The 23119-nt window shown below is 48.2% G+C and overlaps 2 protein-coding genes and 1 long non-coding RNA gene across 3 annotated transcripts in view; all 3 read left to right on the top strand.

The window, feature by feature from the left end:
• Window positions 1–23119, top strand: part of LOC138391843 (uncharacterized) — a 44310-nt gene that overhangs the window by 19462 nt on the left and 1729 nt on the right. Inside the window, exon 3 of the long non-coding RNA XR_011234875.1 lies at window positions 9533–9609. This is a non-coding gene — a long non-coding RNA (uncharacterized lncRNA). The remainder of the gene's footprint in view (window positions 1–9532; window positions 9610–23119) is intronic.
• On the top strand, window positions 5112–7297 carry LOC138391836 (receptor-transporting protein 5-like). The gene is made up of 2 exons (XM_069481842.1): window positions 5112–5551; window positions 5637–7297. Exon 2 carries the CDS (start codon window positions 6070–6072, stop codon window positions 6994–6996), a length of 927 nt encoding a protein of 308 aa, XP_069337943.1. The 5' UTR covers window positions 5112–5551; window positions 5637–6069; the 3' UTR covers window positions 6997–7297.
• On the top strand, window positions 20358–22543 carry LOC138391837 (receptor-transporting protein 5-like). The gene is made up of 2 exons (XM_069481843.1): window positions 20358–20797; window positions 20883–22543. Exon 2 carries the CDS (start codon window positions 21316–21318, stop codon window positions 22240–22242), a length of 927 nt encoding a protein of 308 aa, XP_069337944.1. The 5' UTR covers window positions 20358–20797; window positions 20883–21315; the 3' UTR covers window positions 22243–22543.

Below are 23119 nucleotides of genomic sequence, written 5' to 3'. Positions count from 1 at the left end.
ATGAATTTCTGCTACATCTAGCATTGTGTATATTTTATACCTTACACGTAGTGGGAATTTATGGGTATCTGTGGAACTAGTATGGTCAGTGGATGGGACTTGGTAAGGCTAAGCAGAAAACAGTTTTCACTGTGCCTTCAGACCCTCTATAGATTCAGTCTCTACCTCTGGATGAGCTCTTAGTAAGATCAGATAACTTTTCCAGTAACTTCCAGGTAATAAAAACTCTTGTGGTCACTTGTCATTCGTAATCTTATTTTAGTCATTAGGAGGTGCAGTTCAGTATAATCAGTGTTGAGACGCTCACACAATTCTGAACTCTTCTTTGGTTCCCACTGTTTCAGACCTAGAAGCCTGCTTTGGAGGAAGATTCCTACTGGATTTCTCTTTTTACTTTGCCAGATTCTCTTCAGTATGACATCCTCGCCTGCTCAGGGTCCACCTCAGTGGGGGAAAGGGATCGAGGGGAAAGGTATGGTTTATTTTAGCTCATCTGATTGCGATCTGGCATTTTTGCCTCCTGGGTTGAACACGTTGTTCAAAGCTGACACCCTAGGACTGCTGGAAATAGTTTTCTGGAGAATTCTATGTCTGGGACCCCCAGCTACAATTCCCGTGAAATAATTCTCTATCTTTAATTTCGCTTCCCAGCTTTCCTCATCTGCAGGCCCACTTTGCCCAGGGTGACGTTGTGCTTTAGTGTTTAAGGTAGTTCTATAACATTTTAACCAGAACTGCCCATACTTTACTAAGGATATTTCATTGGGCATAATTCCACTGGGGCTTCCGCATCCTCTATTTCCAACTTCTGTCAGATACAGTAGACCCTCTGTGTCTGTGGGTTCCACATGTGAGGATTCAACCAACTGTGGATCAAAAACACTGAACCCTGTCTCTAAAAAAAGGACAAATTTAAAAACTACAGGATAACAGCTACTTAATGGCATTGACATATAAGTAATCTAGAGATGCTTTAAAGTCTATGGATATGTATAGGTTATATGCAAACACCTACCCATTTTATATCTGGTACTTGAGCATCTGGGGATTTTGGTATGGTGGGGTTCCATGAACCAAACCCCCGTGGGACAACTGTAACCCCCCTTGACAGTACTTCTGTCCGTTTGGGACCTGCAGTCCATTGCTTCTGCCACCTCTGTACTGTCCCCCTTCCTGCACATCTTTACTTGAATATTTTCCCTGCCTTGAAGCCATGGTCCACTATTATAATCTCTCCCTTTCATGCGCCCTCAGTTCCATGTAGGGCGCTCCTCCATTGCACTCTCCTGGCCAGCCCTCCACCCCACACCGTTTACATGCAGTTCTCCGTCCGGTTCAGCCTGCACCTGGGCAGTAGACCGTGCTCTGAGGAAAACACAGCCATGCTGACCCGGGTCTCCCGTTCAGTGCCTGACCGCTGACCTCAGGAAGGCCCTTTGTGTTGCTGACAGTGGCGTAATCCCAGCACATTTCCCTGGTTGAATCACTTTAGCATTCCCCTAAAGGACTATTTTACACCTCTCTCCTCAAACCTCTACCCTTTTCTCCATTTTCATCTGATACCGTGTTTCCCGTGTGTGAAAAATGAAAGCGATCAGAAAGCGTTTCCATGTCCCTCAGGCCTCTGCCCATGCTCGTTGCATTTCCTGCTGTTCTTCACCCCGGTCTGCACGGCTGCCCTGGCGTTCTCTGCCTTCCTCCCGTCAAGGACACTGCGTTGCTTCCGTGTCCATCCCCTCGTGCATGCCAACGAGATGCGTCAGTGTGCTGTTTTTACCGGATCATTCCTGTCAGCATATAGATATATATGCAGCATATAGATACTGAAATCTCCCATCTTTAAAGTAGCTTGTTCCACACTACATCTTTCTTTCGTTACTACTCTCCAGAAAAGTTGATATTTGTGGTCTTCAGTCCTCCCTCTCTCTCTTGGATCCACTACAGTGAGGTTTTATTTATTTATTTATTTTTTTCTCTTCCATTCTACTATAGCAGCTCTTTTTTGAGGTTACTAGTGACCTCTTTGGTGAATTCCAATATCAGTGAAGATAGCAGCAGTCACAGCATTTGATGTGGTTGATAATGTTCTATTCTTTGAAACCTTCTTCCCTTTGCTTCTGGGATAGTACTGTTTATTTTCAGTTTCTTTTGCTGGTTCCTTTTCATCACTCCAACTTCTAAAAAACGAGGCAGTGTTCCAGGGATATATGTTTAGACCTCTTCTGTATTTCTATTTAGTCCCTTGTGATCTCATCTCATCTAGCTAGAATTATATATTTCTAACTAAAAATTTTATCTTTGGTCTGAATTTCTTTCCTAATCTCCAGACTTGTATGTTCATCTGCGTACTCAACATTTTCAGCTAGATGTCTAATTTAACTAGACATCTAGATCCCAAATTTAACATGTCACAACTGAACAACTCATCGCCTCCTTCTTCTCTCCCACCCATTCCAATAATTGTTTCCATTCCAGTCTTCCTCATCTTTTAAATGTCCACTCCCTCTTTCAGTTTCTCTGGCCCCAAACCACATAGACGTCTCGACTCCTTTCCTTCTGATACTCCCCCATCTAATTCAAATAATTATCACGAAAGTACATTCTTTATCTACTTTAAAGGCTGCCTTAACTATACGTGGAAGCACAATTTGCTGCCACCGCTGTAGGCAACCGTAACCTCTTGCTTGTGTTATTTTCATAGTCACTCGTCTCCCCGCTGCTTCTGTACTTTTCTATTCTCAACGCAGCAACCAGGGTGATCCTTTTAACGTGAAAGTCTGATTATTTCACTCCTGTGTTCAAACCGTTCCGTGGCTTTCTGAAAGTAAAAGCCAGAATATTTACTGTGCCTATAAGAGCCTCCGTTGATCCGTACCTCCTGCCTCTCTGGTTTTGTGTCCTACACAATCAGGTTTCTCCTTGGCTTCCTCTACTCTGGCCCCCAGGCATCCTCCAGGTTTCTTGAACCTGCCAAGCACAGTCTTGCTTTCGTGCCCTCAGGGATAGAGGATTGTTTTATATATTCACTGCAGAGTCCCCAGGACGGTGGCTGGCTCACGATGGGCACTCAGAGTTCCTGAACGAATGGCTGCTTGTCTTGTTACTCCTGATTCTGGTTACAGCCCTATGTGCATGTTTCTATAACGAAAGTGTTTGAACTTCCCCTCAAACGGTATAGTCCTATAAGAATGAAGTAGAAACAGCTTTAGATACAAGAATATAAAGTAAGTTTCCAGTCAACTTTTGTGTATGGGAAGTGAAAATACACAGTGAAATGGTAAGGGACAGAGGAGGTAGGAAAGGAATGAAGAGAGCTAAGGCAAATGAAATAAAGAAGAGGAAAACCTGGTTTGGAAATAGGGTGACAACATGTAAAAAATTTATTTTGGGCTTGCCCCATATTTCTTTCCAGTTACATTTCTTGAGTTCTGAGTGTTGGTGATTTTCATGGACTAGACACTTCCAGTTGGACTATACTGTACCCTTCTTTTTATCAGGGATGTAGGCTCAGGTGAGATCAGGAGCCAAAACTTCATTGTTCTCCTGTGTTTTGCTCAACTCTTTTTGTTAGAAAAGAGGAGAAATTACTGAGAAAGCCTAATGGTATTCTTAGCAGTTTTCATTTTTTTTTTTTTTTTTTTTTGTAGAAACCTCCAATAGAAGTCTCATAGTTTTGGGGAGGGATTTTCAGTGTACAAAAATGTATTGGTATGCCTGTCCTCTTGGTACCGTGCCGCCTATTTAGTCCCCCCTTAAAAAAGGAGAGGAATATAAGTACATTCATTGTTTTGCACGGTAAACTAGCAGCTAGCTAAGATAATCACAAGTTTATTGAGTAGTATTAAATGCATATGCTTATTTGTGCTCTTAAAGGAAAAAAAAAAAAAGAAAAATGCTTGTACAGACTTCAATGCATAGTCTAAAAATGGAGTTTAACTGATATTTAGTTGGGAAATGAGAGCGCAAGGGGAATTAATAACATGCAGATTCTTAGTATTTCATTCTGCTGAGACAAGATTTTTTTTCTTTTAGCCATTTTCCCCCTGAGCTGTAGGTCTCATTTCCTGTTGGTTGATAAAAAAAAAAAAAAAAAAAAAAAATCTTTTAGCTAAATTGTGGAAATGAGTAGCTTGGTAGTTCCTGAATGAATAAATAATTTTATGTGCAAGTGTAAATTCTCCTCAAACCAGTCTACAGAGTTTCCTTTTTTTGTGCAATATACAAAAATTTGTCTTTATTGACTTGTGGGACTTTTATGTGGCCATAATGTAGACTTGGTTTTCATGGCTACAGGGAGTGTGGGTGTGTATGTGTGTGCATATTTCTTTACAGTTTTCGTAATATGAGCATGTAATTTAGACTGATATGCTATATTTTACTTTAACTCCTAATTACTAATTTGAACAAAAATCAGATTTGGTATTATAGTTTTCTTTCACGTTAACATAAACATGACCTTTATACTTCTTAAAAAGTCTATTTACATACCAAATAAAATGATTTTGGATGACACACAAGCAGTGTTTTCCTATGGTTCTGAAATAATCCTAGCCTGAACAACATAGTGAATCTATTTTATAGACTAATTGGGTCATCTTCATTAGAATTCCACATTGACGTACTTGGATTCATATGTTAGCATTTCACGTATGAAGTAACCATCTTGGGTTAATAAGATCCTTATTTCTGAGCTGGTGTGTAGTCCTACCAGTAAGTTTATTTCAGCTATAGGCACGGTTTTCTGTTTTTTCTTTTTTTTTTAAAGAGACACGGTTTTGCTCTGTTGCCCAGGCTGGAGTGTAGTGGTGTGATCATAACTCCTGGGATTGCTGTGGCTAGCTGCTAGTTTACCGTGCAAAACGATAAATGTACTTATACTCCTCTCCTTTTTTAAGGGGGGACTAAATAGGCGGCACGGTACCAAGAGGACAGGCATTCCAATACATTTTTGTGCACTGAAAATCCCTCCCTAAATCTAGGAGACTTCTGTTGGAGGTTTTTACATTGGCGATCTCCTGCCATTGCTTCTTGAGTAGCTGGGACCACAGGCGTGTACCACCGTGCCCAGCTGAGCAGATTTTTTTTTTAGAGATGGGGTCTTGCTGTGTTGCCCAGGCTGGTCTTGAATTCCTGGGCTCAGGAGATCTTCTTGCCTCTCACGACCTCTCAGACATTCTCACCTTTGCTCATTAGACTCTACCCAAGATAGTCTGTTCAATTTTTCAAACATGCCATGCTTGGTCTTGCCTTAGGACTTTTACACTAGTCATTGCCTTTGTCTGAATGGTCTTTCCCAGATCTTGAGCCTGGCCCCTTAACTTTAAGGTCTCAGCTTAAATATCACCTAACTCACCACGCAGTTTAAAATCGCTTCCCCACTACTGTTTTAATTTCTTCATGGCATTTCTCAGTCCTTGAAATTATGTATTTTTATGTATATTTCTTATGAGAGCAGGGACCTCCTTTGTCTTGTTCCCTGCTGTCCACAATGCCCAGAATGCTACCTGGCACCAAACAGGTGTGCAGTCAAGTGTTGAATGGATGAAACCAGGTACCGGTCTCATTGGTTCTTTGTTATGAATGACTTTACTGTACTAGTATTTTAAACTGTCAACAGCATATTTCTTCTAACCTAGGGAAGACAGCAACTGGATCAATCAGACAAAAGCCTGGTTTTAGAAAAGGGTGGGACAGTTTGGGAACTGCTCTGATCCTCAGCGTGTTCCGTGGAGCCAGTGGTGTGCTGGAGTTGGTGAGGTGCCTGCGTCGCCAGGGCCACGGCCCCGCCCACGCCCAGCAGCGGCCCCACAGCCGAGTGCGCCAGGGGCCTCGTCACCATCTCGCTCTCTGTGTGCCAGTTCCAGAGCCCCCTCTCTGAGACCCACGACTTCCTAAGCGAGGGCGACGGCATCGTCGCTGTCCCCTTCTCCCTGGTGGACACGGACGTGGACCGGGGGCTGGTCGCCCACGGCTAGCTCCCTCCCTGCAGCTGGCAGCCGGGGGGTGGGGGGGTTGGGGGGGCCGCGCGTCCTTGGCAAGGGTTCCACAGCCGCGCCCAAGGGCAAAGGCATGGCGGTGGATGTCAGAGACCCCATCTTCCGGGGCAGAGGCCGCCTCAGTGAAGTCAAGACGACCTTCGAGCTCCGGGGCTTCCTCTTCAAAGCCGGGGGCACCTCCTCCCGCCCTGTCGGTCTGGCCAGAGGCCATGGCCCCGTCTCCTGCAGCCACGGCCTCGGAGTCCTGCGGACAGCCCTGCCGACAGGGTCCTACGTTGTCAGCCTCGGGCCCGATGGGGAGAGCTCCCTCACCTTCCCCCTGTCCTTTGCCAGGGCCACTGGGGACAAGGATGCCTTCACCTGCTGCACAGAGGGCCAAGGGCAGGAGGGTGGCCGCCAGGGCCCTGCCAGCGGAGGAAACACCCCCCCCTCCCGGAGACTGCTGTGGACAGCCCCACGGCCAGCGGGGAGCACTCGGTCACACTCCCCTCCACCTTTACTGAGGACGCAGATGCCTTTGCTGGTGTTGCCCAAAGCAACGGGAAGGAGGGTGGCCACCAGGGCCTCGTCACTGCTGGTCATGACCCCTGTACGGAGACCAACGCCAGTGGCCTCACTTCCAAGGATAATGGCTCCCTGGCCGCCTGGTCCTTTCCTGATGACATCGGAGGCAGACTCTTTCATTGACGTCACCGAAGGCAGAGAGAAGGAAGATGGCAGCCAGGGCCCTGTGGGCCACCAGTCCCGCCCTCCAGCCAGTGCCCACGGCCCCGTCCGCGTCAGTGAGGGCTCCATCACCATCCCCTTCTCAGTCCTGGATGTAATTCGCGAGGGCCCCGGCCACATCGCCCACGGTCCCCAAAACAATGGCTTGGTCACCTACAGCTATTACGGGAAGGGACGGCTGAGGTCCAGGCTCGGCAAGTCCAGCCGTGGCAGCCGCAGAGAGGCAGACCTCCGCTCTGGCCGCGCCTGCCGAAGGCCACGTGCTGAGCCCTAGGAAGACGTGTGGATCTGGGTTTCCACGACCCTCTGTGTCCTCTGGCTGCTGTGCATGTGCAGACTGAATCCCGGCATCTTCCCCCGGCAGGTGTGACACCTCCAGCTGTGCCTGCCCTCTGCCCCCCAGCAGGTGCTGCTGAGCGAAGCCACCTCTGAGCGCCCCCACCCCGCCAGCAAGCCCGGGCCCCAGCCCCCTCCTCCCACCTCTTGCCTTATGGTGGCTTTGTGGGTGTCTGTTGTGATTGTCCTTTGAGCTGCACCTGTGTGTTCCGAGAGCTTTTCTGTGTGTGTAACCCCAATAAAACAAAACAGACCCAAGTGTGTAGCTCTCCATCCAAGGGGACTGCGGCCACCGCCTGAGCTGGGAGGAGCGTCATGGGCTCATCCTCCCCGTCTCTGGTGCATCTTCCCTCAGTCCTTGCAGGGAGCCCCCCGCCCCGTGCCCAGCACTTCTTCCTCCCAAGAGGGCTTCCCCTTGGGGAGTCCTGAATTCCTGGTCACGTGTACGTCCTGGGACGGGACAGGACGCTGTGGCTGGCAGGTGCAAGTTAACATCCTTTCTGTGTTGACCCATGCGGTTATCCGGGACAGGCCACCTGCCCCGCTCTGGGACTGATTAACGTCCCGAGCCGAGATGTGGTTGGTAAGCCTTTCCCTGCTCCCTCCAGCTTTCGGGGAAGGAGCCGCAGGAGGGCCCAGAGACGTCTGGGTTTCAGAAATGCCACACAGTGCAGAGGACACATTTATAAGAGCCCAGTTTCCATCTCCGAGGAGCAGGGAGCTGTGGGGAAACATACTGTCTCAGCCAGGCAGGGACCTGACCGGAGCCACAGCCGTGGCCTGTCACCCTGTCCCTTCCCTCCCGGGGCAGGGCCGGCCCCAAGGCTCCGACCTTGGGTCCGAGATGTGGGTGACCTTGAGGTCTGCTGAGGGACTTGGGAAGCCTCGCTCTGCAGAGGGAAACCTTCATCCTTTGTCGAGAGCAGAGAAGATTCTCCCTGTTGGGCTGGCCTGAACCGCACGGGTGTGTGTGCTGAGTCGTAGCGCGGAGGGGGTGGCTCAGACGGAGACGCCGTGCCAGCTCAACGGGGCCGGCCCTGCTCACGGGGGCACTGAGGGAGACACCGGGTTGGGTTGCATCCCTCACCGGGCGTGCACTGGGCAGACGGGCTGGAGAGGGTCCCAAGGAAGGAGCCTACGTCCCTGCCCTCTCACCAGCCAGTGCAGTGTGGCAGCAGCTGCCCTCATCCTGGGGTAGGTTCGGGAATCTGCCCTGAGCCACGGACCCAGCGGGATGCGGCTGGGCAGACAGCAGCGCGCCATCTGCACCTGGCCAGGCGCTGGGGTGGGGGCCTGGCGTGCGCTGGGCCTGGGAGGAGCTCCTGGTGCCCGGCAGGGGCCACAGCACCCACCTCCTCCGCCTTCTGCGGCCCGCCAGGCCACAGGGCCACCTGAAGCCTTAAACGCGGAGGAGGGAAAGGCCCCGCCTCCCGCTTCCCAGCGCTGCCTGGGCTTTCCCAGGTGGGCCCGGCGCCCCCAGCTGCACGCCCGGCTCTGGGACCCTCTGCCCGCGGCCCGGGGCGGAGCAGCCTTGGCAGGAGCTCCCGAGACCCCGCACCCCTTCCAGGCGGCCGTGGGGCCCAGCGCACCCCCAGCCCTGGGAGGGTAAGGCCGCGGGCTGAAGGCTCCGCTCCCGGGGACCCCTCAGGGCTTCCCCCCAAGTTTCGCGCGAGGCCCGACCTCCTGGGACCGCCTCCCGCCCCCCGCCCCATCCTCCACCTGACCGCCCATCCCCCATCTGCCCCTTCACACGCCAGACCCCCGCCTCCCCGGCAGCCCCTTCCCCGCCCCTCCCCGTCCTCTCCCCATCCCGGTCCTCCCGCCCCGCCCCGCCCCGCCCTCGCCCGCTGTCCGGCTGCGCCCCCGTGTGGCCGCGGGGGGAACAGCGGAGCTTCGGCGCGGGGCTGGGGAGGGGCGGACACGGGAGGGACGTGGGGGGCGGGGACGGGGCATGGTATGGTGGCTCATGCCTGTAATCTTAGCACTCTAGGAGGCTGAGGCAGGAGGATCGCTTGAGGTCAGGAGTTCGAGACCAACCTGAGCAAGAGTGAGACCCAGTCTCGACAAAAACTGGAAAGAAAAATTAGCCAGCTGTGGTGGCGTGTGCCTGTAGTCCCAGCTACTCAGGAGGCTGAGGCAGCAGGATCCCTGGAGCCCAGGAGTTGGAGGTTGCAGAGAGCTATTATGACGCCACTGCACTCTAGCCCAGGTGACAGAGCAAGACCCTGTCTCAAAGACAGAGAGAAACAAACAAACAAAAAAAATCCAAACTGTCTGTGGCTTTAAATTGCTTTGTTTTAAATCTTAAAGGCTAAATTAAATATGTAAGGAGAGTGTTATGAATATAATATTGACCAAATTAACTAATAGAAATTGAAACCAAGAGGAAATTTAAAATACAAAACGGGTCATTTTTTTGTTGCTTTACACTTTTTATTATCTCAGGGAATTTAAAAATTTTTCATTTATTCTAGGCACTTGGGTACATCAGTTGAACAAAACAGACAAAAATCCCAGCTTCTGCCGGCGAAGCCCAGAGAGACACTAAAAGGTAAACACGTAAAATAAATACAGTCATACCTCAGAATCTTTAGGGGATTGGTTCCAGGATCCCCACCAATACCAAAATCTGTGGATGCTCAAGTCCCTAATATAAAATGGCATAATATATAACTCATATGTATCCTCCTGTATACTTCAAATGATCTCTACATTACTTACAATACCAAGTACAATGTAAATGCTATATAAATAGTTGTTATACTGTATTTCTTGTGTTATTTAATTATTTTCCTGAATATTTTTGATCTGCGGTTAGTTGAATCTGTGAATGCCTAACCATAGGTCCGGAAAGCTGACCATAGAGATCGCTACCAGGTGTGAAGTGTCATGGGAAGAAAAGAAAAAGAATGAAGTAGGAAGGATTGAGAATTGGTGTCTGGCGGTTGCAATTTTAAATACCTGGCTCAGGCTAAGTATCAACGCTAAGTGACATTTCCTTGTGAGAGGAGATTCCGGCTGTTTTGACAGTAAACGGGGTAGATGATGGGCAGGGAGGCCCTGCGGTTTAGTAGGTCACTGAGGTATCATTGAGATGCTGGAAGTAACGCAGGTGAGAACTAGTCTGATTTATTTTGGAAGTGGAACCAACGAGCTTTCTTGGCAGATTGGAAGTGAAAATGAGAGTGTGAGAGGGACCAAGGATGACCCCAAAGTCTGTGGCCTGAGCAGCTGGCAGGATGCCCTGACACCAGCACCTGGCTCTCTCTGTCCCTTTGACCACAGGCAGAGTTTGGCGGGTCCTTTGGTGGAGTACTGGCCGCTAGACTGGGACACTGTCACGTGTCCCGACTTCTGGGACGTGTGCGATCCCGGGGAGGAGTCACAGGGGTCTGGGGCACGAACAGTTTTCGCATTGCAAATGCCAGCTGGAAGTGCCGGGCCTGAAGCCAGTGAATGACAAAACGATTCTGACTGTGACATTGAAAAAAACAATGGTGGGAGGGTTTCAGGACCTCGAGGTCTCAACTGCGACCGACAGACACCTCGCCCCCCGCCAGCTCGGCACCCCGCTTCCTCCTCAGGGCGCGGCCGCGGCCCACACCGCGCGCAGAAACCGCCCCTCCTCGGCCGGGCGGGCGCGAGCCGCAGCCGCCTGCGGGCCGGGCTGGGAAGAGGCTCCCGCGCAGGCTCGGTGGCCATCTTCCGCACGCGCTTTCCCGCGCAGGCTCCACTCCCTGCTGTCCGCGGCCGCTTCCCCACAGCAGCGGCCGCCCAGCCTGCGCGGCTCCAAGGTGGGGGTGGCGCCGCCCGCCCATCCCGAGGCGGGGCCTGGCCGGGGCGGGGCCTGGCTGGGCCGGCCCGGGGGCGGGGCCGGCACGGCAGCCGCCGCGGTTGCCTGATGAGGCCCCGCCCCCCGCCGCTCTGGGAGCGCGCGACGCCTCCGGGTGCGCCCGCGCACGAGTCTGGGCGGGGCGAGCGCGCCGGGAGCGCAGCTGCGGGCGTGAGGGCGGCGGGAGCCGCGGAGCCGGCCAGAGAGCGGCGCTGCGGGAGCGGGCGGCCGAGACAGAGGTGACGGTGAGTGCGGCGCCGGCCCCGCGCCTCGCCCTCTCGGGCCCTTGGGCGGCGGCCTGAAGCCCCGAACCGCGGTGCCCGGGGGCTCCGCCGTGAGCGCCGCCCGTGGGCTCCGGGCCGAGCCGGCGCCTCCGTTTCCAGCTTCGGGCGAGGTCCCTTCCCCGAGGACCCGCCCTTTGGGCTTCGTCCCTTCGTCCCTTCCTCAGAGGGACCCGAACTCAGCTCGGAATTCAGGCAGGCGGGCGACCGAGGCGCCCACCGCCCGCCGCGGTAAAGCGGAAACGCAGACCCCTCCCCCCAACTTGACGGGTCTGGCGGTCGCCAGGGTGGCGCGAGGGGTGGGCGGGGACCCGGGCTCCGGAGCCGGACTGTCGCCCGAGGCGCCCGGCGCGTCCCGCCCGCGGTCCCGCAGCGGAGCTCGCTGGGCTCGGAGCGGAAGCCCCGGCCGCCTCCTCGGAGGAGGAGCGCGGACGACTCTCACAGGTGGTTTCACCGGCTGTGGCTCCTGGTTGTGATTTTGGGTCCCGGGTGTGGTCGGCAGCGGCTCGCTGATGCGGCTTTAACGGCTGAAAAAGCGCCCCAATCCACTGACTTAATGTGTGCAAGAAACGGTGTTGAGATTCCTTATTACCTTGCCATTCTTTTAAATGATAAGGCTTCGTAGAGGAATTCGGTGGTGGTGTGCAGTTTGCAAACGCAAACGTTAAAGGGCTTGGAATACAGTAGATGCTCATTAAAATATTTGTTGAACGAATGAATCTGGAAGCATCAGACAAAGCTGGTCTCACATCTAGGAAAATTTAGGCACATACCCTTTTGACTAAGATTAAGGAAAAAACGTTGGCAAAAAACATGTAGTTTTGTTTCTATGCTTGTTTTGGATTTTTACCCAATCTGTGCCTACTTTGGAACCATCAGTTGTTACTCTCAGTACTACTAACATAGAAAGTAAGTTTGAAAAGTGAATTTTTTATTTTGAGGAAAGTTGGTATCCATTATCTATTTCTTAAAAACAGGCTTTATTTCTCATTTTCTTTAAAAATAATGGAGAACATAAAGATGGCGCTGGGATTGTATTTTGAGCCCCAGCTTTATTTTTCATTGTGAATAAAGTTGTTTATGTGTTTTTGAGGGACTGCTATGGTCTTGAGTTTCATTTCCATCAAGGGAGAACTGTAAATTGAAGGAGGAAAAAAAAACTAATGTTGCACTAATACAATTCAACATTACCATTTACTCAAGAGATAGTCATTAAACATCTCTTATGTGCTGAGATCTGTGCTGAGCGGTGTTTCTGGGGCCGAACAAAACTCACAATAATCCTTTTCTAAAACGAGCATAAAGTTCTTTCTTATAATTGATGTTGCAAGTGGAGACTGTCTTCAACCCCTAGTGTCTGCTTTAAATTGGGAAAGGTGGCAGGTGAACTGCAGGAACTGTAAATTCATAACAGTCTATTGAAAAGATAATAAGTAACTTAAGAGGGCTAAGATTACTGGGTTACACTTTCATATTGTCAGTTTAATAAAATCTATCTACATTTTAAAAAGAAGGGAGGAAGAGATTTAACAGACTGGTGTTTTTATTCTCTCTCTCTTAGTACTCTTGTACTCTCTTGTACTCTTTAGTACAGTGTATTTATTGAAAGGTCATGGACTTCTGGTTCTGTGTTCTGTAAATAATCTTTGCAACAGAAATATTTTCTATTTTTAAAAATCACTGATGATAAACATTGGATTCCTTTTCCATAAGAAACGTTTTTAAGTAAAGCACCATTTCAGGAATTTATTTTGTCCTTTTCTTTACTATTGACAGACAAATACAGTACTAACTTGGTAGTGCTGAAATTGGAAGGATTGTTAGTAATAATTTGTGGTTCCATATATGGACTTTACCTGTAGTTTTACAACTGATGAAACTGCTTATTAAAAAGAAGATGAAATTTTTAGTATTGCATTTATTCCAAGGTTGCATTGCCCATTTTTATCTTATTTATATATGTTTAAAACAATATTTGGCCTCCTCAGCAGTCTGAGTTAATGTACTCCAAAGCCAATCTTGATCTTTACAAAATAATGTAGATTACCAATGATTTTTGCAGCTAGCTTTTGAATTTTGGTGGACCCTTTTGACTTGTCGATGCTTGTAGTAGTTTCTACATTGTGGAAAGTAATGTATACGTTCAAGTAGAAGTTTTAGATTTTAGACTTGCTGGCTATTAGCTCTTTGTGATTGTTGTTCCTAGGAATAGGAAGGGAAGGAATCCCTCAAATTTTAGTGGAAGAGAGTTGTGATAGTTTTTCTTTAAATGTGTATTTCTTGGAGGAAGAAATGTGTATTTCTTGACAATTTACCACTCTCAGTCTGGTGTTGATAAGAAATCTAATAGCGATGATAAAGAACAATGTAAGCAGGCTGTCATATGTTAAATAAAAAGTGCCTGGCATTTTTTTTTTTTTTTTTTTTTTTTTTGGATAAGCACATCATCAGAATTCTTGACAATCAACAGCATTGAGACATGTTCAAATAATTTTTCCAAGAAATCAGGATTCATAATGAATATTTTTTGTACTTCAGAAAACACTGTAGGTGTTTTTAAGGTATTATTCCTGTGTTGGAGTAGTTCATAATGTTTTGAGGCTGAGTAAATTCCAGGATTATCCTATTTTATGATTGTTGGAATATTTGAAATGTTGGTGTTTTCTTCATCGAGGTAGATGTGTCTGCTGGGGGGGGGGTGTGCTTGATTTTTTTGTAAGACCCTGCAGAGTGATCTAGAAGGAATTTGTTTTCTCTCAGATGCAATTAATCAAGTGATTAAGAATGATGCTAACAAGGCATTTGCAGCTGTGCCCATGTTTGCCTGTGTAGATTGTGGAATTAGCATTTGTAGAAAACATTTTTGAATTTTAAAATTTTTATTTCAATGCTTATATAACAAATTTCTCACGTTTATTGTGTAGTATAGGTTGCTATTATGTTTTTAATTCCCAGTTGTCTTTTTAAAAATCATGAAAATCTTTAGATTTCTAATCTGTTTTAGGATGAATCTGGGATTATTTTTAAGGTTTTATAAGATTTTTCACTCACAATGAATCATGCTTATTGGTTTTTATATATTGTAGTTTTTTTTTTTTTATTTTAGAGACAGGGTCTCACTCTGTCACCCATGCTGGAGTGCGGTGGCATGACTATCACTCACTGCAACCTCAGACACCTGGGCTCAAGCGATCCTCCTACCTCAGCCTCCCGAGTAGCTGGGGTAATAAGCTTGCACGGCCATGCCCGGGTAATTTTCAAAGTTTTGGTAGAGACGAGGTGTTGCTACGTTGCCGAGGCTGGTCTGGAACTCCTAGCCTCTGCGTCCGAAACTGCTGGGATTACAGGTACTGGCCACCCCACCTGGCCTGTTTTAGTGTTTTTTTTTTTTATCTCCGTTTTTATGAAACAAATATTTTAACATTTTATTGAATGTTAAATGTTAGTAATGTGTCAGAATGGGGGGCATTGTAGGTTCCCTGTGTATTCTTGAGAGGAACTGAGTGAAACGTGCTTATCCTTAATGCTTGCTTGCTAGTTAGGTGATAGCATTTGTTCTGATTTTTTTCATGCTTCCTGGAAAAACTTGGAATTTAGCATATTAAATATTGACTTGCTGCGTCAGTTCAAAGCTTAAGTGTGCTTGAATCTTTCTGTAATACTACTAAAGTATGAATGGACTAGAATTTCGTTGAGACTCGTCTGTGACTGCATCCAAATGTGGTTTCTGAATTGAAATGCCAAAAAGACTTGGTAATAAATTGTGTTTATCGTCTTTATCTTGACACTGTAAAATACCCGCAAATGTATTTCAGTCAAAATTACAGTAACACGTACTCACTCCTTTTCCTAGAATGCATTAGATGAGTCCGGATTAAATAGAGGTGACTTTGAAAATGACTAAATGGTGAGCCCTGATATCTCTGTTTTGTTGCTTGCCCGCTTAGAAACTCACGCTAAGATTTCTTATGACATCTTCCATGATCAAATTTTGTACTTGTACTCAAACCTAAAATGACTGTTGTTCTATTTGACGTAATAATTTGCTTTCACTTTTTTGCTTAGTAAAGCAAAAATGAATTTCTGCTACATCTAGCATTGTGTATATTTTATACCTTACACGTAGTGGGAATTTATGGGTATCTGTGGAACTAGTATGGTCAGTGGATGGGACTTGGTAAGGCTAAGCAGAAAACAGTTTTCACTGTGCCTTCAGACCCTCTATAGATTCAGTCTCTACCTCTGGATGAGCTCTTAGTAAGATCAGATAACTTTTCCAGTAACTTCCAGGTAATAAAAACTCTTGTGGTCACTTGTCATTCGTAATCTTATTTTAGTCATTAGGAGGTGCAGTTCAGTATAATCAGTGTTGAGACGCTCACACAATTCTGAACTCTTCTTTGGTTCCCACTGTTTCAGACCTAGAAGCCTGCTTTGGAGGAAGATTCCTACTGGATTTCTCTTTTTACTTTGCCAGATTCTCTTCAGTATGACATCCTCGCCTGCTCAGGGTCCACCTCAGTGGGGGAAAGGGATCGAGGGGAAAGGTATGGTTTATTTTAGCTCATCTGATTGCGATCTGGCATTTTTGCCTCCTGGGTTGAACACGTTGTTCAAAGCTGACACCCTAGGACTGCTGGAAATAGTTTTCTGGAGAATTCTATGTCTGGGACCCCCAGCTACAATTCCCGTGAAATAATTCTCTATCTTTAATTTCGCTTCCCAGCTTTCCTCATCTGCAGGCCCACTTTGCCCAGGGTGACGTTGTGCTTTAGTGTTTAAGGTAGTTCTATAACATTTTAACCAGAACTGCCCATACTTTACTAAGGATATTTCATTGGGCATAATTCCACTGGGGCTTCCGCATCCTCTATTTCCAACTTCTGTCAGATACAGTAGACCCTCTGTGTCTGTGGGTTCCACATGTGAGGATTCAACCAACTGTGGATCAAAAACACTGAACCCTGTCTCTAAAAAAAGGACAAATTTAAAAACTACAGGATAACAGCTACTTAATGGCATTGACATATAAGTAATCTAGAGATGCTTTAAAGTCTATGGATATGTATAGGTTATATGCAAACACCTACCCATTTTATATCTGGTACTTGAGCATCTGGGGATTTTGGTATGGTGGGGTTCCATGAACCAAACCCCCGTGGGACAACTGTAACCCCCCTTGACAGTACTTCTGTCCGTTTGGGACCTGCAGTCCATTGCTTCTGCCACCTCTGTACTGTCCCCCTTCCTGCACATCTTTACTTGAATATTTTCCCTGCCTTGAAGCCATGGTCCACTATTATAATCTCTCCCTTTCATGCGCCCTCAGTTCCATGTAGGGCGCTCCTCCATTGCACTCTCCTGGCCAGCCCTCCACCCCACACCGTTTACATGCAGTTCTCCGTCCGGTTCAGCCTGCACCTGGGCAGTAGACCGTGCTCTGAGGAAAACACAGCCATGCTGACCCGGGTCTCCCGTTCAGTGCCTGACCGCTGACCTCAGGAAGGCCCTTTGTGTTGCTGACAGTGGCGTAATCCCAGCACATTTCCCTGGTTGAATCACTTTAGCATTCCCCTAAAGGACTATTTTACACCTCTCTCCTCAAACCTCTACCCTTTTCTCCATTTTCATCTGATACCGTGTTTCCCGTGTGTGAAAAATGAAAGCGATCAGAAAGCGTTTCCATGTCCCTCAGGCCTCTGCCCATGCTCGTTGCATTTCCTGCTGTTCTTCACCCCGGTCTGCACGGCTGCCCTGGCGTTCTCTGCCTTCCTCCCGTCAAGGACACTGCGTTGCTTCCGTGTCCATCCCCTCGTGCATGCCAACGAGATGCGTCAGTGTGCTGTTTTTACCGGATCATTCCTGTCAGCATATAGATATATATGCAGCATATAGATACTGAAATCTCCCATCTTTAAAGTAGCTTGTTCCACACTACATCTTTCTTTCGTTACTACTCTCCAGAAAAGTTGATATTTGTGGTCTTCAGTCCTCCCTCTCTCTCTTGGATCCACTACAGTGAGGTTTTATTTATTTATTTATTTTTTTCTCTTCCATTCTACTATAGCAGCTCTTTTTTGAGGTTACTAGTGACCTCTTTGGTGAATTCCAATATCAGTGAAGATAGCAGCAGTCACAGCATTTGATGTGGTTGATAATGTTCTATTCTTTGAAACCTTCTTCCCTTTGCTTCTGGGATAGTACTGTTTATTTTCAGTTTCTTTTGCTGGTTCCTTTTCATCACTCCAACTTCTAAAAAACGAGGCAGTGTTCCAGGGATATATGTTTAGACCTCTTCTGTATTTCTATTTAGTCCCTTGTGATCTCATCTCATCTAGCTAGAATTATATATTTCTAACTAAAAATTTTATCTTTGGTCTGAATTTCTTTCCTAATCTCCAGACTTGTATGTTCATCTGCGTACTCAACATTTTCAGCTAGATGTCTAATTTAACTAGACATCTAGATCCCAAATTTAACATGTCACAACTGAACAACTCATCGCCTCCTTCTTCTCTCCCACCCATTCCAATAATTGTTTCCATTCCAGTCTTCCTCATCTTTTAAATGTCCACTCCCTCTTTCAGTTTCTCTGGCCCCAAACCACATAGACGTCTCGACTCCTTTCCTTCTGATACTCCCCCATCTAATTCAAATAATTATCACGAAAGTACATTCTTTATCTACTTTAAAGGCTGCCTTAACTATACGTGGAAGCACAATTTGCTGCCACCGCTGTAGGCAACCGTAACCTCTTGCTTGTGTTATTTTCATAGTCACTCGTCTCCCCGCTGCTTCTGTACTTTTCTATTCTCAACGCAGCAACCAGGGTGATCCTTTTAACGTGAAAGTCTGATTATTTCACTCCTGTGTTCAAACCGTTCCGTGGCTTTCTGAAAGTAAAAGCCAGAATATTTACTGTGCCTATAAGAGCCTCCGTTGATCCGTACCTCCTGCCTCTCTGGTTTTGTGTCCTACACAATCAGGTTTCTCCTTGGCTTCCTCTACTCTGGCCCCCAGGCATCCTCCAGGTTTCTTGAACCTGCCAAGCACAGTCTTGCTTTCGTGCCCTCAGGGATAGAGGATTGTTTTATATATTCACTGCAGAGTCCCCAGGACGGTGGCTGGCTCACGATGGGCACTCAGAGTTCCTGAACGAATGGCTGCTTGTCTTGTTACTCCTGATTCTGGTTACAGCCCTATGTGCATGTTTCTATAACGAAAGTGTTTGAACTTCCCCTCAAACGGTATAGTCCTATAAGAATGAAGTAGAAACAGCTTTAGATACAAGAATATAAAGTAAGTTTCCAGTCAACTTTTGTGTATGGGAAGTGAAAATACACAGTGAAATGGTAAGGGACAGAGGAGGTAGGAAAGGAATGAAGAGAGCTAAGGCAAATGAAATAAAGAAGAGGAAAACCTGGTTTGGAAATAGGGTGACAACATGTAAAAAATTTATTTTGGGCTTGCCCCATATTTCTTTCCAGTTACATTTCTTGAGTTCTGAGTGTTGGTGATTTTCATGGACTAGACACTTCCAGTTGGACTATACTGTACCCTTCTTTTTATCAGGGATGTAGGCTCAGGTGAGATCAGGAGCCAAAACTTCATTGTTCTCCTGTGTTTTGCTCAACTCTTTTTGTTAGAAAAGAGGAGAAATTACTGAGAAAGCCTAATGGTATTCTTAGCAGTTTTCATTTTTTTTTTTTTTTTTTTTTGTAGAAACCTCCAATAGAAGTCTCATAGTTTTGGGGAGGGATTTTCAGTGTACAAAAATGTATTGGTATGCCTGTCCTCTTGGTACCGTGCCGCCTATTTAGTCCCCCCTTAAAAAAGGAGAGGAATATAAGTACATTCATTGTTTTGCACGGTAAACTAGCAGCTAGCTAAGATAATCACAAGTTTATTGAGTAGTATTAAATGCATATGCTTATTTGTGCTCTTAAAGGAAAAAAAAAAAAAGAAAAATGCTTGTACAGACTTCAATGCATAGTCTAAAAATGGAGTTTAACTGATATTTAGTTGGGAAATGAGAGCGCAAGGGGAATTAATAACATGCAGATTCTTAGTATTTCATTCTGCTGAGACAAGATTTTTTTTCTTTTAGCCATTTTCCCCCTGAGCTGTAGGTCTCATTTCCTGTTGGTTGATAAAAAAAAAAAAAAAAAAAAAAAATCTTTTAGCTAAATTGTGGAAATGAGTAGCTTGGTAGTTCCTGAATGAATAAATAATTTTATGTGCAAGTGTAAATTCTCCTCAAACCAGTCTACAGAGTTTCCTTTTTTTGTGCAATATACAAAAATTTGTCTTTATTGACTTGTGGGACTTTTATGTGGCCATAATGTAGACTTGGTTTTCATGGCTACAGGGAGTGTGGGTGTGTATGTGTGTGCATATTTCTTTACAGTTTTCGTAATATGAGCATGTAATTTAGACTGATATGCTATATTTTACTTTAACTCCTAATTACTAATTTGAACAAAAATCAGATTTGGTATTATAGTTTTCTTTCACGTTAACATAAACATGACCTTTATACTTCTTAAAAAGTCTATTTACATACCAAATAAAATGATTTTGGATGACACACAAGCAGTGTTTTCCTATGGTTCTGAAATAATCCTAGCCTGAACAACATAGTGAATCTATTTTATAGACTAATTGGGTCATCTTCATTAGAATTCCACATTGACGTACTTGGATTCATATGTTAGCATTTCACGTATGAAGTAACCATCTTGGGTTAATAAGATCCTTATTTCTGAGCTGGTGTGTAGTCCTACCAGTAAGTTTATTTCAGCTATAGGCACGGTTTTCTGTTTTTTCTTTTTTTTTTAAAGAGACACGGTTTTGCTCTGTTGCCCAGGCTGGAGTGTAGTGGTGTGATCATAACTCCTGGGATTGCTGTGGCTAGCTGCTAGTTTACCGTGCAAAACGATAAATGTACTTATACTCCTCTCCTTTTTTAAGGGGGGACTAAATAGGCGGCACGGTACCAAGAGGACAGGCATTCCAATACATTTTTGTGCACTGAAAATCCCTCCCTAAATCTAGGAGACTTCTGTTGGAGGTTTTTACATTGGCGATCTCCTGCCATTGCTTCTTGAGTAGCTGGGACCACAGGCGTGTACCACCGTGCCCAGCTGAGCAGATTTTTTTTTTAGAGATGGGGTCTTGCTGTGTTGCCCAGGCTGGTCTTGAATTCCTGGGCTCAGGAGATCTTCTTGCCTCTCACGACCTCTCAGACATTCTCACCTTTGCTCATTAGACTCTACCCAAGATAGTCTGTTCAATTTTTCAAACATGCCATGCTTGGTCTTGCCTTAGGACTTTTACACTAGTCATTGCCTTTGTCTGAATGGTCTTTCCCAGATCTTGAGCCTGGCCCCTTAACTTTAAGGTCTCAGCTTAAATATCACCTAACTCACCACGCAGTTTAAAATCGCTTCCCCACTACTGTTTTAATTTCTTCATGGCATTTCTCAGTCCTTGAAATTATGTATTTTTATGTATATTTCTTATGAGAGCAGGGACCTCCTTTGTCTTGTTCCCTGCTGTCCACAATGCCCAGAATGCTACCTGGCACCAAACAGGTGTGCAGTCAAGTGTTGAATGGATGAAACCAGGTACCGGTCTCATTGGTTCTTTGTTATGAATGACTTTACTGTACTAGTATTTTAAACTGTCAACAGCATATTTCTTCTAACCTAGGGAAGACAGCAACTGGATCAATCAGACAAAAGCCTGGTTTTAGAAAAGGGTGGGACAGTTTGGGAACTGCTCTGATCCTCAGCGTGTTCCGTGGAGCCAGTGGTGTGCTGGAGTTGGTGAGGTGCCTGCGTCGCCAGGGCCACGGCCCCGCCCACGCCCAGCAGCGGCCCCACAGCCGAGTGCGCCAGGGGCCTCGTCACCATCTCGCTCTCTGTGTGCCAGTTCCAGAGCCCCCTCTCTGAGACCCACGACTTCCTAAGCGAGGGCGACGGCATCGTCGCTGTCCCCTTCTCCCTGGTGGACACGGACGTGGACCGGGGGCTGGTCGCCCACGGCTAGCTCCCTCCCTGCAGCTGGCAGCCGGGGGGTGGGGGGGTTGGGGGGGCCGCGCGTCCTTGGCAAGGGTTCCACAGCCGCGCCCAAGGGCAAAGGCATGGCGGTGGATGTCAGAGACCCCATCTTCCGGGGCAGAGGCCGCCTCAGTGAAGTCAAGACGACCTTCGAGCTCCGGGGCTTCCTCTTCAAAGCCGGGGGCACCTCCTCCCGCCCTGTCGGTCTGGCCAGAGGCCATGGCCCCGTCTCCTGCAGCCACGGCCTCGGAGTCCTGCGGACAGCCCTGCCGACAGGGTCCTACGTTGTCAGCCTCGGGCCCGATGGGGAGAGCTCCCTCACCTTCCCCCTGTCCTTTGCCAGGGCCACTGGGGACAAGGATGCCTTCACCTGCTGCACAGAGGGCCAAGGGCAGGAGGGTGGCCGCCAGGGCCCTGCCAGCGGAGGAAACACCCCCCCCTCCCGGAGACTGCTGTGGACAGCCCCACGGCCAGCGGGGAGCACTCGGTCACACTCCCCTCCACCTTTACTGAGGACGCAGATGCCTTTGCTGGTGTTGCCCAAAGCAACGGGAAGGAGGGTGGCCACCAGGGCCTCGTCACTGCTGGTCATGACCCCTGTACGGAGACCAACGCCAGTGGCCTCACTTCCAAGGATAATGGCTCCCTGGCCGCCTGGTCCTTTCCTGATGACATCGGAGGCAGACTCTTTCATTGACGTCACCGAAGGCAGAGAGAAGGAAGATGGCAGCCAGGGCCCTGTGGGCCACCAGTCCCGCCCTCCAGCCAGTGCCCACGGCCCCGTCCGCGTCAGTGAGGGCTCCATCACCATCCCCTTCTCAGTCCTGGATGTAATTCGCGAGGGCCCCGGCCACATCGCCCACGGTCCCCAAAACAATGGCTTGGTCACCTACAGCTATTACGGGAAGGGACGGCTGAGGTCCAGGCTCGGCAAGTCCAGCCGTGGCAGCCGCAGAGAGGCAGACCTCCGCTCTGGCCGCGCCTGCCGAAGGCCACGTGCTGAGCCCTAGGAAGACGTGTGGATCTGGGTTTCCACGACCCTCTGTGTCCTCTGGCTGCTGTGCATGTGCAGACTGAATCCCGGCATCTTCCCCCGGCAGGTGTGACACCTCCAGCTGTGCCTGCCCTCTGCCCCCCAGCAGGTGCTGCTGAGCGAAGCCACCTCTGAGCGCCCCCACCCCGCCAGCAAGCCCGGGCCCCAGCCCCCTCCTCCCACCTCTTGCCTTATGGTGGCTTTGTGGGTGTCTGTTGTGATTGTCCTTTGAGCTGCACCTGTGTGTTCCGAGAGCTTTTCTGTGTGTGTAACCCCAATAAAACAAAACAGACCCAAGTGTGTAGCTCTCCATCCAAGGGGACTGCGGCCACCGCCTGAGCTGGGAGGAGCGTCATGGGCTCATCCTCCCCGTCTCTGGTGCATCTTCCCTCAGTCCTTGCAGGGAGCCCCCCGCCCCGTGCCCAGCACTTCTTCCTCCCAAGAGGGCTTCCCCTTGGGGAGTCCTGAATTCCTGGTCACGTGTACGTCCTGGGACGGGACAGGACGCTGTGGCTGGCAGGTGCAAGTTAACATCCTTTCTGTGTTGACCCATGCGGTTATCCGGGACAGGCCACCTGCCCCGCTCTGGGACTGATTAACGTCCCGAGCCGAGATGTGGTTGGTAAGCCTTTCCCTGCTCCCTCCAGCTTTCGGGGAAGGAGCCGCAGGAGGGCCCAGAGACGTCTGGGTTTCAGAAATGCCACACAGTGCAGAGGACACATTTATAAGAGCCCAGTTTCCATCTCCGAGGAGCAGGGAGCTGTGGGGAAACATACTGTCTCAGCCAGGCAGGGACCTGACCGGAGCCACAGCCGTGGCCTGTCACCCTGTCCCTTCCCTCCCGGGGCAGGGCC

This window comes from Eulemur rufifrons, chromosome 9, assembly GCF_041146395.1.
Source record: "Eulemur rufifrons isolate Redbay chromosome 9, OSU_ERuf_1, whole genome shotgun sequence".
Taxonomy (NCBI): domain Eukaryota; kingdom Metazoa; phylum Chordata; class Mammalia; order Primates; family Lemuridae; genus Eulemur; species Eulemur rufifrons.
Note: the sequence above shows the minus strand (reverse complement) of the source record. Positions and strands in the feature narration are given on the sequence as shown.

Coding starts and splice junctions, on each gene's coding strand:
- LOC138391836 (XM_069481842.1), top strand. CDS start 6,070: ATGGCGGTGGATGTCAGAGACCCCATCTTCCGGGGCAGAGGCCGCCTC.
- LOC138391837 (XM_069481843.1), top strand. CDS start 21,316: ATGGCGGTGGATGTCAGAGACCCCATCTTCCGGGGCAGAGGCCGCCTC.